Genomic DNA, 24,588 nt, shown 5'->3' on the forward strand with positions numbered 1-24,588 from the left:
TCTTCACCTGCAGACAGATGGATAGATAGATAGACAAATATAGACCAGTTAAGAGGTGGGGTGGAGGTGGGGGGGAGTGGTCTAAGACATATAAAAAACTGGCAGTTATTTTCTGTGTTTTTTAAACTAATCCTGAGATAATTTGTTTCATCCTAAATTCTAAGTGTCTACATCATTTGTTAGGTCTAGGATTAGGACACTGTTTCTATTTTCAAGATACTTAACGAATAAAACTTTAAAACACAGGATAATGACAATCATTAGTATGAGATCTTGAAACCATTTTTTTTCTTTTCCTGCGGTAAGTTTTTATTTTAAAGCTACACGTACATGATTGACCTCAAAATTAAAACTTTACAGTTACTATAAAATAACAAAGTACTTGATAAAATTAGCGAGTAATATAAAAGAAATCACTTTTTTATAGCATTTCAAGGTAGATGAGGGAAAGTTCTAAGACCATTTTGTTGTTCGATGAGAGAGTTTGTATTTGACTTGGATGATCAAGGAAAATATAATCCGTGAGCACACCCCACTCTTATTTGAAGAGACAAATGTTACATTGCTTTTCATACCTTTTTTTATTCCTTATTTAGTATTTTAGACAAAGTGTTGATTTTCAAAGTAAATTTTACTGTGGTGCTTATAAATATGATTATTTAAAACTAGTAAGTTAATTGATTGCTATTTAAGTGAAGTGTCAAATCAAATAAATCAAGAAGGAAAATTCTTTTTGGGGATTTAGTCTTTAATTTTTTTTTAAATTTCTTGGGATTTAATACTAGATCGAGTAAATTGCTAATTGGAAAATAACAAATACCCTGCAGTATTTTCAGGTAGATTTTACTCCCTTATTTTTAATTATGTCTCTGCTCTATTGAGATAGTAAGATTTTCTGAGGAGCAATTTTCTTAAAGTTCTGAATGAAAATATTTCTATTCTCTATATTTACAAACCTTTAATTTGTGCAATGGAAAAGATGTAACAGGTTTATGAATAAATTGTTTTTCTTTGAAGAAAGTAATTTCATTTTAATGAAATTAAATAAAATACTGAAAATGACTTTAACACCAATCAATGGAACATTTATAGAACTCATCACAAGGGTTCATTATTTTTCCAAGCTCTCTTTGTCATGGAGATGCAACTTTAAAACTGAATATCTAGTCTCATTTTATTGTTGTAGAAATGATAAAAATGAGGCTCATCAACGCTAACATACATCATTAATTATAGACTGGTTAAATTGCACTGTTCAAGTCCTAGTAAATATTATTTATTGGCATACAATATTGCCTTAGTGAATAAATTGCTCTTGCTCTAAGTTAAAAAGGCATTTCATTGATCCTTAAAATATGACATTTCCCCAATATACTTTAATGAATTTTGCCTTACTACAAAAGAGGGTAATGTTGTCGAAGACATTTTTCCACATAATTAAGGATTTTCTTTGAATAAGATTGACCAGCAAAATTACTTCACAACTGTCACCATAAATGCTGTAGTCCACCAGAATAACTTTATTGAGCCATAATTTACGTACCATACAAACCACCCATCTATTGCATACGATTTAATGTTTCTTGGCATAGTCACAGTCTTGTGAAAACATCACCACCGTCTAACTCCTGAATATTTTCATCACTCAATTTTTTAAATGAGAAGTCCAGGGCACAGCATCTAGTATAGCATGTCTGACTCAACACTGCACCTAGTTCATTCCATTTTTTTTTTTTTTAATTCTAACATTTTTAGCTGTAGAACTTAATCCCCAAGATTCTCTCCTTGTAATCACAAAGTGTCTGCTTTGCTTTAGGCTATTCTCCTAAGTAGAAAGAGGGGAATGACAAAGGTGCAAAGTATTGCCAGCTGGGACTACTTGAAACTTTCCATGAAATCCAACCATTGTATTTTAACATTTTAAGATAGAGTTATATTTTGCATATTAAAATGTGAGTTTGTTTTAATTATGTCTGCTAGGAATGTAAATAATTTTAAAATTAAAAATTTTGTATACACACTTTATATATACATATATATACATATTTATTTAAATTTATGTGTTTACTCTTTTATAATAATTAGGTTATATATTATAAGAATAAAAGATAAATCAAAGGATCTTGTCAGGAGATATATTGATTCATGCAAATAACTGTGAAAGCCTAAGTTTTCTGTGTGAAATACAAAGGTCATTGCTTCTTATTAGAGAGACAGCTCAAATGCGGTGATTGCAAAATTGGCACTATTAAAAAATACTATTAAGTATATCTGTAGTAGAGTTGTTAATTATTATTACTTTTTGATAGTTGGCCCTTTACCTGAATTTTAACATATTATTTATTAGTGAGCCAAAATCAAGCCTATTATTATAAAATATGTGATCCAGAAACTTCTCTCACTAAAGTACCAACTAAAATTGGACTTTCTGGGAAGTACATATCCTAATCACAACTAAAATTACTTCTGTTTGGTAGTGTTCATGCTGTAAATGGGGCTCATAAATTTAGGAAGGAAACGTGACAGAGATAAAAGATCACCCACTCTGGCAGCTTGAAATGGTTGACTCACTAACTGGCAAAGTTAACTATCACTGAGCCAATTATATCCTCCATTTCATTCTCAATCATTTTTTATGGAAAATTTGCGATAATAATTTTCTCATCCATTACTTTATTCATTTATTTGACAATTATTTTATTGAATGGTTACTCTGTGACAGAACCATTCCAGGTGTTACGGTTTCAACAAGGAAACCAATAGAAAAATTCTAGCTGTCATGAAGGTGTTATTCCAACTGGGGAGACAGACCAAAAATAAATATGTAAAATATATCTCAGATAGACACACATCTAATGATTTGAGAAACAGCAAGTGGACTAATGTCTCTAGAATGGAGGGACAAGAAAGATAGTAAAAACTGAGATCTGACAGGGAAACACTGGTTCTCTGGCCATTATAAGGGTGGTACCCATCATTCTCAAATGAAAGATCATTGAAAGATTCTGAGCAGAAGAGTGATAAAATTTGAATAAGAGAAACAAACACACGGGCTTTTTGGTTGAACAAAAACAATTAAGAGATTATGGACTAATCTAAGCCAGAGAAGTTAAATCTTATCTTGGGGAAGGGCACAAGCATGGAAGTGATTAGAAGCACTCAGATTCTAGATGTATTTTGAAGGCTTTGTTGTCAGGAATTAATTAGATGTGGGGTGGAGCAGAAGGAGAAGAGTCTAGCATGACTGCAAATTTTTAGACCAAGCAACCAGAAGAATATAATTGTGATTTACCACAATGAAGAAGACTGGGGAGGATCAAGATTTTCATTTTGGACATAATTTAAGGTACTTGTTAGACTCCCCAAATTGTGTCTAATATAGAGTCTGGAGCTTAGCTACACTGATGATAAAAATTTGGCTGTCATCAGCATACGGACACTTTAAACCATGAAAATGGATGAAGTCACTTCACAGGATTATTTTGAGGATTAAGTACAGTCATCCCAGACCCTAGTAGGTAGGTACTCTTTAATTCTCTCATTGGCTCTATCTACATGTATCATGTGAGTCAGATTCTATACGCGTCAAAATTATTTTTTAAATTTGGTGTCAGGGACAGTTTGAGTGTGGCAGGAGAGATGCATTAAAGACAAAGCACGACACCCAGAACCATATATGTATTTGTGATGGAGAAAGAAAAGACTGAGGCCATGCACACATGTGTTTTTTATTTAAATTGGAATATGTTTGTAACTTTATCTGGATATTTTTTGGAACAAAGAATGATATTAATGAGCAAATATTTATCGTAGTGTTTCCAAACAAGTAACAGTGAAGGTATATATCTCACTATGGCCAATCTTTCAACTCAGTCTTAAATATTACAGAGATTGGGATTAAATATATTTGGAAAAAGATGACTCAGGTATGTACAATGTCAGGCATTTTACTCTCAAGCAATGTATTATTCAGTCATGGAAGGTTTCATAGAAAAAAGCCAAGTAGAGTTACAGGAGGTACAAAACTATTTTGTTTTCTTAAAAGATACAAGTTTTGAGATGCCTGGGTGGTTCAGTCAGTTAGGTGTCTGCCTTCGGCTCAGGTCTTAATCTGAGGGTCCTGGACTTGAGTCCCACATCAGGCTCCCTGCTCAGTGGGGAGTCTGCTTTTCCCCTCGCCTCTGCCACTCCCTCTGCTTGTGTGCACTCCCTCTTTCTCTGACAAATAAATAAATGAAATCTTTTAGAAAAACGATGCAAGTTTTCAGTGAACTTTTCAAAATTTGTTTAGAAGAAATGCATTATAAAAAATAATTTAAAAAGGAAAGTATTAAATGCAGTAAAATTATTTTAAAATGTAGCAGAAGACATAAGGATAAAAAAAGACAGATATCAGAGAAAATGGTTAAGTCATATAAATGTAAGCAGGTAACAGTTGCTGGCAGATTCAGATTTCATAATACATTATTACAATATATTATAATAATTTTCTTTTGATTTCTATGGCCACAGAAAGGGAGGCCTCAAATAGAAATCAATTCGTATGTGATATAAATATATGTTTTAAGTATTTTGAATGGGTGGAAAGATGTAAGAATTCCAATGTTACAGTCCATAACTACATATTAGAAGTAAGGGGAAGGCCAAGTTGCTTTTTTATTTTAGTAAAATCAATTTCAAGAAGTTGCAGTTTTGTAACTATGTTCCTCGGGGGTGGTTATTTCATAAGAAGCCCTTCATTAAGTTACTAGGACGAGTGTGTTATTTTCATCAGTGGGATCTGGAAACTGCAGATTTGGGTATTGCTGCAGTGCTTTTTGTAAAACAAAAATTAAACACTAGTAAGTTTTGTCTGTTGTTTTCAATGTAATTGGTCTATTTTAAAAAAAGAAGAACACCTTCATTTGTGGTTATTTCCTTAGCTTGCAAAATTTTATTGTACCTCTACATGCAAAGTGTTTGTAAAATTATAGAGAGATAGTCTTGTTCATAATTCTGTCATGAACACTATAATTATGTACATTTAAATTTAAGTGAAATTTAGGTTTTCTCAAATAACTGTTTCACCAGAGACTGCTTAATAGTTTTGGGAAATCTTCAACCATAGTAGAAACACATTAAGCCAAAATGCACTGTAATTAATTTTTGTGTGTGGTATATAAATAGTGGTTCTATTATTTCGTATTATTGCCAAATTTGTGTTCCAAGGTGCAATTACTAATGCTTTTGGATGGAAGTTAATAATTTTCCTGAAAAGTAAAATTATGTACTCAAGTAAGACTGGGAAATGCAGGATAACACATTACATTTTTAATGGCTTATTTTTGAGTCTTTTCATTTAAACCAAATTTAGACTCACAGAAAAGTTACAAAAATAATACAGAGAGATCCTACCTACCCTTCCCATATAAACTTCTATTAACGTTTATATCTTACAGTATCATAGTGCAGTTCTCAACATCACAAATTAACATTGGTACAATACAATTGACTAAATTATTGGTCTAAATGAATTTCACCAGATTTGCCATTAAAATCCCTTTACTGTTCCAGGATCTTCTCCCTGGCAGATTCAGGGAGAAGCTGTTTCTGAAATAACTTAGCAATTATTTCTGCTACGCCTCCTCCAATTGGTGGTAGTTTCAGTGGGTAAGATTGGAAATCAGTATAAATGAATGACTTTTAATGCGTGTATATCAAAGGTAGACACAGAAACTTAGATCTGTGTCTGTATGGGTCTGTGAGTATATACAAATATAATTCCCAACTCTTTGTTTACTGAGAGAGCAAGGACGGCTCAGTAGCCCTTAGCACAGTTAATGTTCACATCTTGGTTACTACACACAGTTCTCTAATAATAACATCCAGGGCTTCTTGGGGTACTGGGTGGATTGAGGATGTAGGCAGGGAATGTACAAGAGGAGTCTGGAAAAATCTTGTGGTGCCAGAAAGTCAGGAGTTGCTCTGAAGAGTGGGGGGGGTTGTCGAAATGACACAAGAAATAACTTGAAGGAGTTCCTAACATGCTAAGATGGGAGAATTTGAGAAACAAAGTAAATAATGTTAACATTCGATTTTAACCCATAAAATCAAGTAAATACACTAATGGAGGAAAGCAGTGAATAAATAAACAGGAAAAAAGAATAGCTCATTTCTTACGAAAGAATTCGAACTAATAAATGTGGAAGGAAAGAGAGAAATAAGAAGTTATCCCAAGGCAAACAAAGGTTGTAGACACCATCCTCCAAAGGGTGCTAGTATTAGTGGGTGAATGTTTAAGGAAAGCCAGGATCATTGTGTGGTCTCAACATGTCTGTCCATGGTATTTCATAACTATGAAAGGAAAAATTATAATTTTATAGTGAAGTAACCTGACAGACACGGTTTTAATCAAGAGACCAAGGTGAACATCACCAATAAAAAGAGATGTCAACATCATGTAATTCCTGTGATATGCTAAGAAGTACATGACTAAAAGAAGAGCATGACATAATTTCTTTGGTATTCTTAATAATATTTCCTGATTTTGAAGAAATACCTAGACATACCAAAATTGAGAACATCCTACAAAATACTGATCAGTACTCTCCCAGATGCCAAGATGGTGAAAGATAAGGAAAGCCTGAGGAAATAAATACTTATTTTTAAGCATTTTAGTCCACTTTATTTGGGAGTGATTTAAATATTTTAAATAGTATTTTGACTGGCGGAATTCTCCAAACAAAATCGTCAGGAAGTAAGTATATCTGGAGAAAACCAAGAGCAAGGTAGGGCAATATTTTGTTTTATCTTTTTCTTTTTTTTTTAAGTAAGTTGTTCACCCCAAGTATGGGGTTGGAACTCATGACCCTAAGATCAAGAGTTGCGTACCCTACCTCCTGAGCCAGTCAGGTGCCCTCATTTTGTTGCATCTTTGACCCTAAGCAGAACTACAAGGGTCTGCACTAGAACGTGAGGAAGTCTTCACTGTTTCTCTGACCCCAGATGAAAATTAACCATGAGACTTCCCAGGTCTCTTATACGCCAACATCCGGGGAGTCCCTATTTTAAACACCGTGTTGAGGGAAAAGGAAAATCAAATGTCTTTTACCATCTCCAAAAAAAGGACCGAAGAGAGGGAAGCATGGACAGAGGTAGAGATGAGAAGGGTTGGAGAGTTTTTCTCCTTTATAATACTGAGCTGGTCACAGAAGGCCCAGGGAATCAGTTGCCTTTAGAAAGGAAGAGAAAGTTTCTTAAAAGTAACAGAGATTAGGGATGCCTGGGTGATGCAGTGGGTTAAGTGCTGGGCTCTTGGTTTCAGCTCAGGTCTTGATGCCAGGGTTATGAGGTGGAGTCCAGTGTGGGACTCTGTACTCAGGGCAGAGTCTGCTTCAGACTCTCTCTCCATCTCTCCCTCCCCTCTACACTTGTGTACTCTCTCTAAAAAAAGGTAACGGAGATTATAATTACCCCCTTGACTGAAAGGTAAATGGGGGGAAAAAAAACGTGTCTGGGGTGGCAGGACGATCTCAAATGAATTACCTTTAGTTCTCTTGGAAGTTTCCCATTCCAAAACTGATAGAAGATTACATTTTGTCATCTGGTAGATCTAATGCAGTCAGTCTCTTTCCATAGGAAGCTACAAGTAAAAATAGAGTGTCCGTTAAGAGGCACTTGGTTTTCCTTTAGAGTAAAACACTATTTTTTTTTTCAGTTCTAATGTTTGATTGCTCCATTTCAAATAATTGTCACTTAGAGTATAAATCTTGAAATTTATTTGATCAAACTTTCTTAAGTCTGCACTTCTGTTTCCATTAATAGATAAATGTATATGCTTCTCAGTGCTTTCAATCGGAGTTGAGAAAATTAACAGGCTTCCCCCGCCCTCCCACCCTACCTCAAGTCTCTTTCCATCCCTAATGGCTCACACCATTAGCAACCTGGTAACTTACAGCTGCTTAGACCCCTAGGGAAAAGAAAGGAAGGTCATAGAAAGGGATTTGACATATTTCCTTCCCATAGCCTTCTCTTCTTTTCTGCTATGGAATATGAATTTCACTACAACAATAAACTACACAGTAATTCTCACTTTTTCTTCTAAAATCTCCCACCTCATACTACCCTGCTCAAAAGTGCTTGGATTTTCCTGGCTATTATATTAGTTTGCTAGGGCTGCCATAACAAAGAAACTGGGTGGTTTAAATAATAAAGTTTTATTTCTCACAGTCCTGGAGGTTGGAACTCTAGTGTCAGGGTATTGGTAGGTTTGGTTTCTTCCAAGGTCTCTGTCCTAGCTTGCACATGGCCATCTTCTTCTTGGGTCCTCACGTGATCTTTCCTATGTCTCTTCTGTCTCTTATGAAGATATCAGATTGGACTAGGGCTCATAGTAACAATCTTGTTTCAACTTCACTTTATTTTTAAAGATTTATTTATTTATTTGAGAGAGAGAGAGAGAGAAGGTAGAGGTGGAGGGAGAGGGAGAGAGAATCTCAATCAGACTCCATGCTGAGCATGGAACCTGATGTGGGGCTTGATTTCACAACCCTGAGATCAGGACCTGAGCCAAAACCATGAGTCAGATGTTCCTCTGAACAACCAAGATACCCCAACTTAATCACTTTTTTAAAAGTCTCTGTCTCTAAATATAGTCACGTTCTGAAGTGCTAGGGATTAGGACTTCAACATATGGTTTGGGGAGGGTATAAAATCCCTAACAGCTGTGGAGTTGGGGGGCACCATGGGTTTTGTTGGAACACATCTATAAGTTATGATTGTTTCCACTATTAAACAGTTCTGCTGGTTCTGTGGAAGCCTGCTTCTTTGACCATGGAGACTGAGAAAGATGGTGTTGTCTGTATACCCCAATGGTGCTTTTTCCATTTCTCCCATGACAAAACATTTTTGAAAAAGGACTACAAGATTGGAGGTCTGAATGGAGGTAATCACAAGAGAGGGAAATGATACACCTCTGAAGGTTACTTTTTTCTTTTATATAAGTGATGTGTACTGAAAATCTCCATGGAATTGCATTTTATTTGGTGTCTCTGAATTATGTTTGATTACCTGAGAAATGTATTCCTAAGCACACCTATTAAAATATCAATTGGAACAGTATTTCATTAAACATCGTTTGAGAAATTTGGATATTGCTCTCATCTGGTAATCTGCTTTTTGAAAGCCTTAAATAGCTCATCATTCATTATCAAATTAGATTCAAATATGTCCATTTAATTTAAGGCCCTCTATACTCCAATCCTAACTTATTTTTATATCCTCATCTCCCATGATTCTCTTATATATGTCGTGTCCTCCAAATAACATGATCCTAAATATACTTTGTGGTTTCCACTTTCCACATCTTTTTAAAAATGTTGTTCCCATTGCCTTGAATTCATTTCTTCTGGCTTTCCAGAGGATTTTTTCTAAATCAAAGATCCTATCTCCTCATGAATATTTTTAAACTCCCCAATTTAATGTGAATTTTTGTTTCTATGATCTTGTATATATATATATTTTTTTTAAGATTTTTTATTTATTTATTTGACAGACAAAGATCACAAGTAGGCAGAGAGGCAGACAGAGAGAGAGGAGGAAGCAGGCTCTCTGCCAAACAGAGAGCCCGATGCGGGGCTCGATCCCAGGACCCTGGGACCATGACCTGAGCCGAAGGCAGAGGCTTTAACCCACTGAGCCACCCAGGCGCCCCATGATCTTGTATATATTTTAACATATTCTGCCAGAGTATGTATTTTTTTAAGGGTTTTATTTATTTATTTTAGAGAGGGAGGGTGTGCCAGAGTGGGGAGAGGGGTGGAGGGGAAGGAGAAGGAGAGAGAATTTCAGGCAGACTCCTTGCTTCGCCCTGACATGGGGCTCAATCTCATGACCTCAAGATCATGACCTGTGCTGAAACTAGGATTTGGGTGTTTAACCAACTGAGCCATCCAGGTACCCTTACGGGTTTTTTTCTTTTAATGTATTTATTTTTTCCTGCTTAGCAAGCTGTATTTTCATTCAAGGTAGAAAATATTTTGTACTCATACCTTCACAGCAAGGACGCTCAACAAATATTAGTTAACTAAATGAAGTAAAGAGTGCACTAAAGATGGTTCACTGAAGCCCTTGCTTCAAACTGGTTTATGAAGCATATGACTTCATCTTCTCTCCCTCTTGAGACTCTGTTGCAATGATGACAGAGAAATAAAAAATGTTAAGTTCTCATTAATGAAAAAGAAGTGAAGGACCTAAGAGATTTCAGTCAATTTCTGGGAGATGGAAAAAGGAATTTTTCTGTTGACACCTTCCTGTGATGTTCAGAGGGTGATGCAGCAGGACAAAATGGTATCCCCCAGTGAGGATCTGGGGTGCAGATTTCTAGAAAAAGAAATCAAATTTTAATTGAATTTCTGAATACTAAACAAGTTACCCTTGGTCCATCTTCCATTCCCTGCAGTTAAGTTTAGTCAGACATTTTACTGCTGGGAAAAATCTTTTTTTCCTAAACACACTTGAAGAAAATGCCTAAAGTGTATGCTAGGAGATAGTTTGGAGTTGGGGTTCAGTGTTCCATAACTGGGCATTTGGTGGCTCCAGACAAAATAGCGTGATCCCTTTTTACTCAGTAAGGGTGTAACCTGCCGCTTAAAACATTTACAGACAAAGGAATCCATTCAATATGCTTGTATCTCATACTCAGAATTTTGAACTATGGCTCTTGTCATTTGCTAAGTATCAGCATGCAGCATTAAATGAAGTAAATAAATCCAACCAGATGGAAACAACTATCTCTATACTCACTGGAATTGGTTTGGATCTATAGGGAAGGTTGGTTTTATGCTCACTAGTAAAAAAAAAAAAAAAAAAAAAAATCACATTTGAAAATAGAATTGAATGTATTTTTTGAAACCTCAGCAAGTGAGTAAATATTTTAAATATATTTTTGAAAGAGAAGGGTAAATGATAGTTTAGAAGAATATTAAGGAATTATACAAGAGTGATGATGGCTGTTGAATAAAATGCTGAGGAAATATTTTTTATTTGTAGAGTCTTACATTTTCAGAAACTTTAACTTAGATTTCTGTTGATTATATTTCTGGAGGATCTTCTCTTTTCTTTAATAATAAGAAAAAAGCCATAATAAATAAATACAGAAATCTAGAATAGCTTAACATTATTATAATTATTATTCTAGATTTAGGAAGAACAGGAGTTATGGTGGAGAAATAGAAAGTAAACAAGACCTTTTGAAATTGACAATGCTGAAATTAAAATTTAATAAAATTCAATAGCAAAAAAAAAAAGAAGAAAGAAATAAAAAGAAACCTGATTAAAATACTAGCAGAGGATCTGAATGGATATTTTTCAAAGAAGACATATAGATGGTCTACAGGCATGGAAGAATGCTCACCATCACTAATCATCAAGGAAATAAAAATAAACCACAGTGAGAGTTCCTCCTCACACCTGTTACAATGGCTATTATCAAAAAGATGAGAAGTCACAGCTGTTGGCAAGGATGTGGAGAAAAGGGAATCCTTGTATACTGAAGATGGTAATGTAAACTAGTGCAGCCACTATGAAAAACAGTATGGAAGTTCCTAAAAAATTAAAAATGAACTACTATATGATCCAACAATTCCACTTCTCGTTATTTATTTAAAGGAAATGAAAACACTAAGCGAAACGCTATTCATATCCCCATGTTCACTGCAGCATTATTTACAATAGCCAGGATATAGAAACAACATAAGTGTCCATCGATAGATGAATGGATAAATAAGTTGTAGTATGTACACACGCACACAATGGAATACTATTTAGCCATAAGAAAGAATGAAATCTTGCCATTTGCAGCAAGGGTGGAACTTGAGGGCATTGCCCTAAGTGGAATAAATCAGACAGAAGAAGGCAAATATCATATGATCTCACTTATATATGGAATTTCAACAAAACAAGACAAAACAAAACAGAAAGTCAAGCTCATAGACACAGAGAACAGGTTGGTAGTTGTCATGGTGGAGGACGAAGAGTGGGCAAATGCGTGAAAGGGGTCAAAGATGCAAACTCACAGTTATAAAATAAATGTCATGGGGATGTAACATACGGCATGGTGACTATAGTTAAAAATACTCTATTGCATATTTGAAAATTGCTGAGAGTAGATCTTAGAAGTCCTCATCCCAAGGGGAAAAAAAACAGAACTATGCATGAGGATGCATACCAGACTTTTTGTGGTAATCATTGTGCAACATACACACATATAATATCATTAGGTTGTATACCAAAATCTAGTATGTTATATGTCAGTTATACCTCAATAAGGATTTTTTTTAAAGTTTTGAAAGATAATATCATAGAAATCCTGAAGATTACAGATAAAAGTGCAGAGATAGAATGTGTAAAAAGAAGGACTTGCAGTGCAAGAGATCAATCCAAGAGAAATAATGTCTGATGTAGTGGGAATTCCAGAGAACATAGAGAAAGTAGAATATAAGAAATTATAACAGAAAAGGGGATTCAAATCTTTAAATTGACAGGGTCTCTTGCTTGTAAACGATAATGATTGAAAAAGAATTATACCTAGATGCATAGCATTGCCAGCTTACAAAATGATAATGATGAAGAAAAATTTCTTAAAACTTGTGCCAAAGGGGGGAAAAATCAGTATTGACTTGGATTCTTAAATTTAGACAAAAGTATCCACTTAACAAGTTTAATCTTAAAGAGATTATGAAGGAATATCGATAACTCAGAGCAAGAAAGTTAGCCTCTATCTAGACTAAACTACCGTGAACAATTTCCACTGCCACACCACATGATGAACCAGATAAAAACCTCAGAACCATTCCACCTCTGCAACGAAATAGATGCCACTTGCCTACCTGTTTCTTCATTTAACTCACTTTCAAAGTAACCATAAGTCTGAGGTTGCAAACCTAATGACCAATGGACCAAATTATGCAGGTGGGTAAATTTTCCTTGGCTACCAGCCTGATGTAATTTTTTTTTCTTTTGAATTGATTTCTTTGAATTTGCCTTTTTCAGACATGTAACAGCCAACTCACCACAAGCCTGGACACTCCCCTTTGTCTCACATCTGCCCTGATTCCCATATTTACATTACAAAGCTTGCTCTGTGGACAGGGCAGTTACAGAACTCTGTAAACTCTGAAAGAAGAATTCCAAACACGTATTAATCATGGCAGTATGATGATATGAACAGCACCTGTGGGCAATCTGTTGTGAGATCATTCTTTCCTCTCATACTTCAGAGAAGGCAGTTAGTAATAGAGAATGCGTACCATGATATAAAGTTTGGTAACGTTGTCATTAAGAAATACTCAAAACTCTACCTTAAGCTGAAGATTTTGAAGGTTTTTTTTTTTTTTTTTTTTTTTTTTTTTTTGGTATGTGTGTCAAAATTTAAGGTTTGCATGAAATAACATGCTAAAAATAGCACTGAATAGGGTTAAAATAACATTACATTTTTGCCATTAATTCATTTCATAAATAATAATCACATGCATCCACACAGTATAAGGCACTGAGTTTAGAAGTTTGGGACATGGAAAACATGAACGTATTCCGGTCACAAAAGACTAATACTCAATACAGGGCAGGACACAGTGAAAATATGACTTATATATGGATTTGGAACATATTTTAAGTTTCACCTAGTAGATTTATTTTTTTAGTAAAATACCTTTTGCCTATGGTAAGATTAGCTTGCATACCTTGAAAATAAACCAAATGACAACATGGGAGACAGTAAACAAATCTAGTTACAAATAATAGTTACAGGGCAAAGAAATACTCAAATGATAAAATGTAAATAACAATAATTGGAGCTTCTATAACTCCTTTATTCCAAAATAGTAATATTTATGGCATATAACTTTCCTGGGAAGTTCACAGTGGTGTTCTAAACTAAAGGGATAGAGTAGTGCTGTATGAACCATACAGGGGCACAAAGCACTTGAACCAAAGCTAAATGTATGGTCTTCAGTAAGCAAGCAGGCTGTGTTCTGAGAAAGAGAGAAAAGGGTAAGCACATTTTAGGTATGAATTTTTATTAATGCTAAAGTAGAACAGTCTAAAAATCAGTGGGCTATGGTTTACCTAACAGTGGAGTCAAAGAGCTGAGAATGACGTTCATTATGACAGACGAATTTACTTTTTCACCTGACAGTTTCAAAAGTCGATGAACAATCTTGGGTCACCAGGGAGGTGCAGTTGTTAAGCATCCCACTGTTGGTTTCAGGTGGGGTCATGATCTTAGGGTCATGGGGCTGTGGGATCAAGGTCCTGCGTCAGGCTCCACTCACAGTGCATTGTTGACCCGAGAGACCCCGTCTCCGGCTGCCCCGTCATCACCCCTCCCCTGTCTCTCTCTCTCATCCTCACTCTCTTTCAAGTAAAATAAATCTTTTTTTTTTTTTAAAGGTAGGTGATAAAGGTGATAAATCTTTACAGAATTTTTTGGTATGTGATAATTAGACAGTTCTTTAATTAAATGAGCACTTTGGAAAATTACACTGGAGTTTTTGAAAGACAAACTAACTTTAAGAAGAGTGAATTTGGGCCACCTTCAAGTACATACCGTGTTTCAGATTTAACAGTTGAGCTCTATTTCATTTCTTCATGACATAGATTCCCTTCAAAAAGTGTTCCTTGTTTAAGTTCACTATTAATTATGTTTGGAAGCTATATGGCATTTTCCTTTTTTTTTTCCACTTCAGCAATTTTTTCTTCTCCTGAGAGTGGCAAACAGCTTTCCAGTTCCATCTAGCGGTAGAAAATTGATTAGCATACACTATCTTGATTTAATCTTAGAACTCAGATTTTTGTTTTGATGTCTGATGACATGAAAAGCTGGGAAATTCTGCTGTTCAAGAGTGGGAATGCATAAGCCTCTTCCTAGTAGACTGAGGCATCTTAATCTTGTGTATTTTTACTTCTTCTATCTAGAGATCTTGAATACTTCTCTTCCTAGATAAGATAACCATACTTGTATGTCAGAGGACTAGCAAGAATAAATGTTCATCAGAGTTGTGTTAGCTATTTCTTTTGTAAACTCCCTTTTTGCAAGCTTCTGTATACTCCACTATACCTTCTCCACCCATAAATTACGTTTCCAGGGACACAGCCTACAATTTGTCAGAATCATTTCTTTGGCCTACAATGTTACCTGTAGATTCCTGACATTGATAAAAAAGGCAAAACTGTAATGTCATTTAAATAATTTGATTTTTAAATAATGTAACAGTTTGGGACCATTATGAATTAATGCAATTCATGTGTGTTTGCAGAAAAACACCCTATAAAGAATATAAACAACTATGTGCAATCAAGCAGACATTAAATTGGAGAAACACAAGTGTACAGAATTAAAGAGTGTATTAATTTTAATTATATTTAAACATTTGAGTTTTAAATCTACTTTTAATCAATATAATGAGGTAGTAAATATGTAATCTCCTTTAAAATGAAGCATTAATAAGGAAATTTTATTTTATTTAACATTTCAAGTATAAATCTAGATGAAATCCTTTTCCTAAGGCAAAAACTTCCACCTAGATTTATGTAAAGTCTTCTATTACACAGCAAAGAATGGATTTTATATCAAAAGTCCCTGTGACAAGATGCTGTTTACTCTCACTGATGTGAAGATGATTTAGTTTGATAATAAAAATAAGTATATAAAAACAACTAATTTGTCAACCTGTGTCAGTGTTGGCAAATCTGAAACTGATCATTTACTGTATATTTAACTACATTATTCAGGATTGAAGAGAACAAAATATACCAGCAAAGCTAAATCCAGTGATTAAAATGCAGAGGTGTTTAAGACAACAAACACAATATTGTAAGAGGTGGATTCCTACTAATGATTACATTTCATAACCTTGAAGGCAGTGCTTCATAATACCAAGCTTACTCTTGAGTTTACCTGTAGTTTGATGGCATCCTTGTATGCATACAGAAAATATAAAAATAAAATAAAATTTTATTTTCTAGAAGTTATTAGTATGAGTTTTCAAAAAAATAAAAACATTGTCCATCTTTACAAAAAATAGGAATTTGTCAGTAGAATAAGGTTTTACGCTGTTTTTGTTTGTATCTTGTTTTGTTTTCCAAACACTTTTTTAAAAAGATTTATTTATTTATTTACTTAAGGGAGACAGAGAGCACACTCCCGCCAGTGTGAATGGGAGCAGGGGCAGAGAGAAAGAATCTCAAATAGACTCCCTGCTGAGCATGAAGCCCAGTAGGGGGCAGGATCTTACCTTGACCTGAGCCAAAAAGAAGTCAGCAGCTCAACCAACCGAGCCACCCAGGCTCCCATTATTTTGTTTTTTCAACGTAAGCTATATTACGGAGCAGAATAGTTGAGCACATTACTGAATGAGAAAGAGAGCATGTACTGTAATACGATTTCAACTTACTTTATCTGGAACAGGAAATTCCAGTTAAACCCTTTTTTATTCCTCCCTCTGTGAAAATCTGATATGGGGAAACTTTAAAAAAAAAAAACAAAATTATGTAAAATTCCTTTACTGTATTCAGAGGCCTGTATTGAAATACATTTCTGCAAAGAGCAGACCCAAGTACTTGCTCACTATCAGTCCTCCTTCCGCTCAGTTGATAGTGTTGAAACACAGGAGATTGGTATGTGAGTTAATTTGCTTTCTGGCAATAAAAACCCATTTTCCTTGAAGGTGTAATCACAGATTAATGAGGAATGTGCTATTTGCATTTAAAAGAAAAATAAAATCAGTTGTCAAAATTGATTTATGCACCATCAGGAAATTAACTGGAACAAATGATATTTCTAACTTGGGTAAAATAAACAGAATAGAACAAACATACTTTTTTTCAACCAATATTTATTATACTGAGAGGGACTTTTCATGTCCCAGAATTGGTGACTGTAACTCATAATTGAGGACAAAGAATTATAACTCATAATTGAGGACAAAGTATCCCATTGTCCATTCTCTTCAACTTACCATAGAAAGAGAAGATCAGAGAGGGGAATGGATAGAATAACACAGTGCTCTTGCACCTGCTCCCAGGTATGTGAAAGGAAGTACAAAAGAATTAGCTATTACTCATGGAGAATAGGAATTTCTGCAGGAAGTGGGAACTAGCATCTTGTTCCCTAGTTAGACATTTGCTTATGTAGTTTGTTGTGATTCTTTGTTGTGATTATTTGTTATGTAGTTTGTTGTGATTCTTTGAACATGAGGAAAAAAGAATTAGAGTAAAATGGTAGAGCTAGAAAGCAGCCTTCAATCCCACACATGGGTTTTCCTCAGCACAACTGATAGCTTAAAAAGACTTGAGCCATATTTCTGGTACCCCATCTAGACTATAGGATGTACCACCAGGAAATAAGATGAGGGAAAGTGGAAGAGAGTTTCTTACTTATCGGTGATCGTATACCAAGGCTCACCCCATACTCCACATAAAGGGGATTCACGTGTGCCTACAAGATCCCTTGACAGAGGAACAGTGATGGCCAGTTAGAGTTACTTTGAAGATCAGCAACATCCCAGGGAGAATAAGTCAGAGTTTCAAATTGGGTTAGAACTGAGCTTTTTAATAACGGAACATGATTTGAAAGAAAGGGACCTGCCCATGATCGTAGGGTCCTGGGATCAAGTCCCACATTGGGCTCTCTGCTCAGCAGGGAGCCTGCTTCTTCCTCTCTCTCTTTCAGCCTGCCTCTCTGCCTACTTGTGATCTCTGTCTGTCAAATAAATAAATAAAATCTTTAAAAAAAAAAAAAAAACAGAAAGAAAGGGACCTGCCCAAGACGTTATTATAGGACAGAAATGGGGCATTTGAAAGGACATGATTAAAGCCTATAAGCTCTTGAAGAATTTGATGTGGTGTTTATAATTTATTTAACTAGATTTTTTTTCCCTTTCTCTTAAGTAATCATCTTCCCTCCCACTTCCCTTTTTAAAACATTTTTGTTTCCCCCACACTTAGACATTTCTTTAAGGTTTAAAATTTGTACACAAGCTTTGTTTCCTTATAAGTTGCCCAATCAAAGTTTTTCCAAGGCTCTCATGACTATGGTTTTGGGTGCATGAATTCTACAGCATGTCCCTTTATTGATGGAATAGTCAACTCAGAGAGGTTCTTTAAAGTATCAAGCATACACTGATATTCTATAATCCATGTATTATCTTGATAGAATATTTTGTTTTCATATTCCTATCATTGTTTTCTTTTTTTTTCTACTAATACCTCTATAAAAAACTGGAGCCATCAATTATTTTGAAAATGAAGGTGGACATAAACCTGTCTAGAAAGGACTGATAATCATTGAGTTTTCAATAAAAATGGTAGAGCAGCCTTAAAAGGGTATGAAATAAACTAGACTGTACTATTTTATAGGTTGGAGTATACTTTGAGGTTGACAGTAAATGCATAAGCCAATTATTTTCCCTAAAAGTTCATTTGATTAAACACATCTTAAATCTTCATTAAATGGCTCTTTGTAATTTTCACTAAGCTTCCCATTCTGTGCTTTTTTTGTCCCTAATATGTTTTTGTTTTTTCACTGCTGCTGAGGTTAAATTTATTTCATGTCCATTAGCAATTGGGGAACTCAGTGATTTTTTTTTTCCGAATTCTAATGACAAATTCATCATAGGGAAAGTAATTGTTTCAACCTAAAAAATGATTCTGGTGAAGGAGACAGGTATTATGTAATTAGGAAAGCTGAACATTTAGTAATTAAGCATGAAGAACATTGTTAGATTTTTCTTTGTCTATTTAACCATTTATTAAGCACTTACTCTGTGCCAGAATGGATGTCAGGGTCTCAAAAATATAGCTGTAAACAAGACGTGATCCCTTTCCTCATGTGGCTTATTTCACATGGAAAGCAAGACATTAAGGAGTAATTAATACAATTTAGTGTTATAGTATCATGAAAAAAGTACAGCCCGGCAAAGCTGAAAAAGTAATAAGTAAGCTGTAGGTCAAAGAATTGTCAAGTGTAGGTGATAGAAGGAACAACATTGTGAAAAGGCCAAAGGCTAAGAAAGAGCTTCTTGTTCAGGGTACATTAAGGAGTGCTCCTGGCTGGAGCTTACAAGAGAAAGAAGGCAAATGTAACAGAAGAAATTTGAAAGGCATAGCGTAGGTCAGAAGGGCTTTGTAATGATGATAAAAAAGTTCACCTTTTTAAAATGGAAGAAAGAAGTCCTTTAAACATTTTCAACAGGAGAGTGACATGAACTGATCTTAAAGATTTTGAAATTCACTCTTATGACAGCACCATAAATTGATTTGTAATGGCCAATACTGGAGGCAAGGAGGCAAAAAGATGGTTCAGGACTATTTGAAGAGTGTGAGAATTGATGGGGAAAGGGACACATAATGAGTTCCCGAGTCACTTAGATGTGGAATTGAAAATATTTTCTTGCATAAGAAGTTTAGAAATAATTTTTTTATTTATGTAATTGTTTTCCTCCTTTGAAAAATAATCTTGAGTTAATTCTGCCTAGAAACATAAAGTGAGATAAGAGGAAGAGAAAATTTAGGTAGAAATTAATTTTATCTTAAGTTGAAGACAAATAAAAGTTTTTTTTTTACACATCTATAGGCTATAATATGCCCTTTTAAAAAACAGACATAACTGGCATGTAACATTACATTAGTTTTAGGCATACACTTTAATAATTCTACATGTCCTATATATACAATTTTTAAAAAAGATTTTATTTTTTTATTTGTCAGAGAGAGCAGAGAGAGAACGCACGAACAGGGGGAGCAGGAGAAGAGTAGGCAGAGGGAGAAGCAAGCTCCCCAGTGAGCAAGGAGATGCAGATGCAGAACTTGATCCTAGGACCCTGGGATCATAACCTGAGCAGAAGGCAGCCAGTTAACCTGCTGAGCCACCCAAGAGCCCTGTAGGATTTTTTTATATATATCCTGAGAGAGAAAGAAATGATCGTGACAATTACTCCATCCATTCACCACACATACTTATAATTTTTTTTCTTGTAAGCAGAACTTTTAAGATTTACTCTCTTAGTAGCTTTCAAACATATAACACAGTATGATTGACTGTAGTCACCATGCTGTGCGCTATATTCCCAGGAGTTATTTATTTTACAACTTAAAGTTTGTACTTTTGGTTCATTTTCCCCCATTTCACCCACCTCCCACCTCTGGCAACCACTAGTCTGTTCTCTGAATCTCTAAGTTCATTTTTTTTGTTTCTGTTTTTATGGATTCTCCATATAAATGAGATCATATGGTATTTGTCTTGGTCTGACTTATTTCACTGAACTAATATCCTCAAGGTCCATCCATGTTGTCACAAATGACAGGACTTCCTTTTTTATACCTGAACGGGAATTCATTATATATATCTGTGCCACATTTTCTTTATTCATTCATCCATCTATGAATACTTCAGTTGTTTCGATGTCTTTGCTAATGTAAACAGTGCTGCAATGATCATGAGATGCAGGTATCTTTTGCATATATGCTAATACCATTGTATATTAGCACATATTACATTCTGTATAATAAGAAATATTTCATTCATTTGCATGTGATAAAAATATTATCATAGACAGGTACCTAGCATTTCAGATGTAAAAAATAAACACTCCAAATGTTTCTGAAGCCCACACAAACTATCTCTGATTGACTTTTTTTCTTTCTAGGACCTAGTAGGCTACAATGTCAATCCAAAATCACTTCTTTGATTTTAACATTTTTATGTTTGCGATTTCTTCATGATGTTTTATAAGCAGTATTCCTTGCATTTTCGCTGTTATCTGTGTGGATTTTATTTATCCATACATATTTCTGATGGACTCAGATACATAAGATTTTTGTAACTTTTTTCTCTTCCCTTAGCAATCCTTTCTGGTCTACATTCAGGACCAAGTCTAGTCTGGTCCAAGCTATCATCGTCTCTATCATGATGACCTCCTTATTGGTCATTACCCTTTCTTTGGTTTCTGAGTCAGCACCATGACCCAGGGGGATTTTTGTAAACTTTAAGTCAGAATCTTTTGCACCCATCTTTGAAATCCTCCAGTGACTGCCAAATCGTCTCAAGTACAGGTCAGAGTCATTGTAAACATTTATAAATCTCTATGTGACCCCTCTCCCTGCCCTGCTATCTCTCTGGACTCATTTTTTTCTCCTCCCTCAGCTCCAGCTAAACTGGTCTCTTTGCTTTTCCTTAGCTATATCAGTCATTCCTCTGCCTCAGGAAAATGCTTGTGGCTGCTTCTGCCTGGACCACTATTCTCCTAGGTACCCATGTGGTTGCCGTTCCAGAACTCTTGAAGATTTTTACTCAAATGCCGACCTCTCAGTGATGCCTTCCTCAACCATACCATTTATATTCCATTTCTCCTAGAATGACTCCTAGAAGTCATTTTTCTCTCTAATTTTTCTCCCAGTCTCTCATCACTTCTAACACATAACACAGTTGGCTTCTTTGGTTTATTGTCAGTCTTCCTTCACTAGAGGCTCCAAACAAGAAAACATTTTTGTCTTGTGTGTTGCAAGTTCTGCTATAACTTTTAATTTTAGAACTGTGCCTGATACAACCTAAGAGCTCGATGAATATTTCATGTACGGATTAGTAAGTGGGAACTGGACATAGCTATTAGTATTAAATGACATTCCTATGTTCACACATTTCTCAAACAATTAACATGAGCTACAAAGGAGAAAATTTGGGTTATTTACAATTAGCAGAAACCTAGAGATTCTTGCTCACCTATCTGGGATATTTGAAGAGAGCACAAAGAGGTCTTCAGGGGGCACAAGTGTAAAATAGCATGAGAACAAGCAAATGATTTAGGAAAATCCATCTGAAATGTCTTTGTCTAACCCTCCTTTTCTGTTCCCTTCCAAGTTACAACATTGTATTTCCATCTCAGCCCCTGGACTTAGATTTATGATTTTCTTTAATAGCTTTTAGGACCCTTGTGTGACACGGATTTGACTCCATGCTACCTTTTGGATTTTGAACAAACAGTGATGAATTACTGGCACCTTCTCTTACATTTCCAGCACTTTAAAAGGATTCTATCTATGCCAATTATCATCTTGCCAAGTAGACTATGGAGCATAACAAAGATAATTTTATTTTTGTTTGCCAAAGGGAATGTTTTCTCCACAAGGAAAAATTATTCTTAGGAAGCAGTAGTTAGGTTTAGGCAGATGCAGTCAATGGTCAGAAGTGGTCTGCTTTATTTTATTTTCCTATTTCCAAAAACACATTAACATTAAAGAAAAAAGAGTAAAGGTTTTAAGAGCATTAGTGTAAGTTGACTGGACATGTTGAAATTGGCTCCAAAATTTAGCAGTGAGGAAGGTGTAACAGCAAAATAGTGGAAGCTAACATTTACTGAGTGATTACTATGATCCCAATATCTGCTGAGTGATTTGTTTGTATTACTTTATTTTATCTAACCCAGTGATGTTGGGGCTATTTTTCACAGAAGAGGTAGAGAAAAACTCAGAGGTTACTGAACAACCCAAGATTACAGAATTAGGGTTCAGAGCAGGTGATCAGTCTTCAGGGTCTGAACTCTTAACTCTTTTTTTGTTTTAAGGTTTATTTATTTATTTCAGAGAGAGAAGGAAGAGCACACACATGTGAGTTGGGGGAGGGAAAGTGGGAGAGGGAGAGAATCTCACACAAACTGCCTCCCAACCCCCAGCACAGAACTTGAGGCGGGGCTCAAGGCAGGGCTCAAGGTCATGACCAGAGCTGAAATCAAAAGTTGGATGTTCAACTGAGCCATCCAGGCATCCCATGGGCTCTTGACTCTTAATTGACTCTAAAGCACAATTAAGAAACAATGAAGTAAAGTGAAGCATACTTCGAAAATATATGATTTTTTAAAAACTTATTGACTCTGAAAATATTAATGTATTATCTCTAATAATTCTTTAGATAAAACTCAGATTTTATTTTATTTTTATTTTTTAGAATATTTTTATTTATTTATTTGACAGACAGAGATCACAAGTAGGCAGAAAGGCAGGCAGAGAGAGAGGAAGGGAAGCAGGCTCCCTGTCGAGCAGAGAGCCCGATGTGGGGCTTGATCCCAGGACCCTGCGATCATGATCTGAGCTGAAGGCAGAGGCTTTAACCCACTGAGCCACCCAGGTCCCCCTAAAACTCAGATTTTAAAATGTTTTTTTCAACCCTAAATATGTTAGATATGGTTTGTTATCTGCTTTTATCGATTCAGAATATATAAACATTAGATGAAATATTTTGATATTTATATATTTATCACTTGCCTTCTTAAAGTGCATTTCTTGTATTTATAGACTCCATAAATTTATTCAGAAAAAGTGAAATTTACTATAAAAAATGGGAAAGAAGAGCTCTTGTATATTCACAATATGTTTTTCATAGGTTGACTTTTTTATTTATATCCAAGGCCACTGAGCAGAACATTCTAGAAAATACAAACTGTACTTTCTGTGATAACATAAGTTGACATTGTACACTTATAAATACAAAGCAAAATCTGGTTACCTGGTTACCTACCAGGGCCAAGCAAGTATTATAAATGAGATGAAGTGGGCCATATTATTTAGACTATAAAACAAGGGTAAAAACAGGATGTGCATGACAGGATATACATAAAGAGAAATTAAAATGAAATTCTATATCTTATTGCCGCATAGTCAGGATAAATGCTTCCATTAACTGGATTGTGAAGAACTACTTTCTAGGAATCTGCCGTCTTTCAAACTTACATGTTGTGTTAGTTTCAAAATTTCTGTGGTAACTCTTTGTGAGTATTTGTAAGTAATATCATCATTTAGAGCATCACACATAGACTTCTTTGAACCGTGCTTACCAGTTCCTCCTGTAGGGAAACCAGATTAGGTGTGAAAACTGTCTTTTTAACCACATTCACTGTGTCTTGCTCTTTGTGTATGTGTATGTGTGTGTGCTTTTGTTGCAGAGAAGGCCAGCAATCCCCAGAGCAGTGGCAGAAGATATATGGCAGATGCTCTGGCAATGAAGTCTACCACATTGTTTTGGAAGAAAGTACATTTTTTGCTGAATACGAAGGGAAGAGTTTTACATATGCGTCTTTTCATGCACACAAAAAGTACGTCTCGGCTTCCAAAGTGGACTTAAAATATAAATCAACCGTACCCTTTAAGTACAGTTTTCTAAAATACAGCCCATATTGGTGCTCATAAGTTGCAAGGATTCTGGAATTTTAACGTAATTATTGAGACATTTGAACTCTGGTTCTGTATGGTCTCTACAAGTTAAGGGTGTTAGGTATAAAGTATAATTTAATAGAAATACTGGCTTTAGTAACTTTTAAGCCATCTTTAAAATATTTTAATCCATGAAGAATTCACAAATACATGAAAATGAATCTTCTTTAGAGATCTGATTTTAAATGTAAACAGAATAAATGAAACAAGATGGGATTGGGAGGGAGACAAACCATAAGTGACTCTTAATCTCACAAAACAAATTGAAGGTTGCTGGGGGGAGGGGGTTGGGGAGAAGGGGGTGGGATTATGGACATTGGGGAGGGTATGTGCTTTGGTGAGTGCTGTGAA

General features: G+C 35.2%; 1 protein-coding gene across 9 annotated transcripts in view; it reads left to right on the plus strand.

Moving 5' to 3' along the window:
- Positions 1 to 24,588, plus strand: part of KCNT2 (potassium sodium-activated channel subfamily T member 2) — a 345,029-nt gene that overhangs the window by 217,112 nt on the left and 103,329 nt on the right. For all 9 annotated transcript variants that reach the window (XM_045081137.1, XM_045081140.1, XM_045081141.1 and 6 more), the window contains exon 15: positions 23,970 to 24,119. In XM_045081137.1, the coding sequence (XP_044937072.1) occupies positions 23,970 to 24,119 (150 nt within the window). The remainder of the gene's footprint in view (positions 1 to 23,969; positions 24,120 to 24,588) is intronic.

The sequence above is a fragment of the Mustela putorius genome, unplaced genomic scaffold (genome assembly GCF_011764305.1).
Source record: "Mustela putorius furo isolate JIRA1106 unplaced genomic scaffold, ASM1176430v1.1 tig00000508_pilon_pilon_pilon, whole genome shotgun sequence".
Taxonomy (NCBI): Eukaryota; Metazoa; Chordata; class Mammalia; order Carnivora; family Mustelidae; genus Mustela; species Mustela putorius.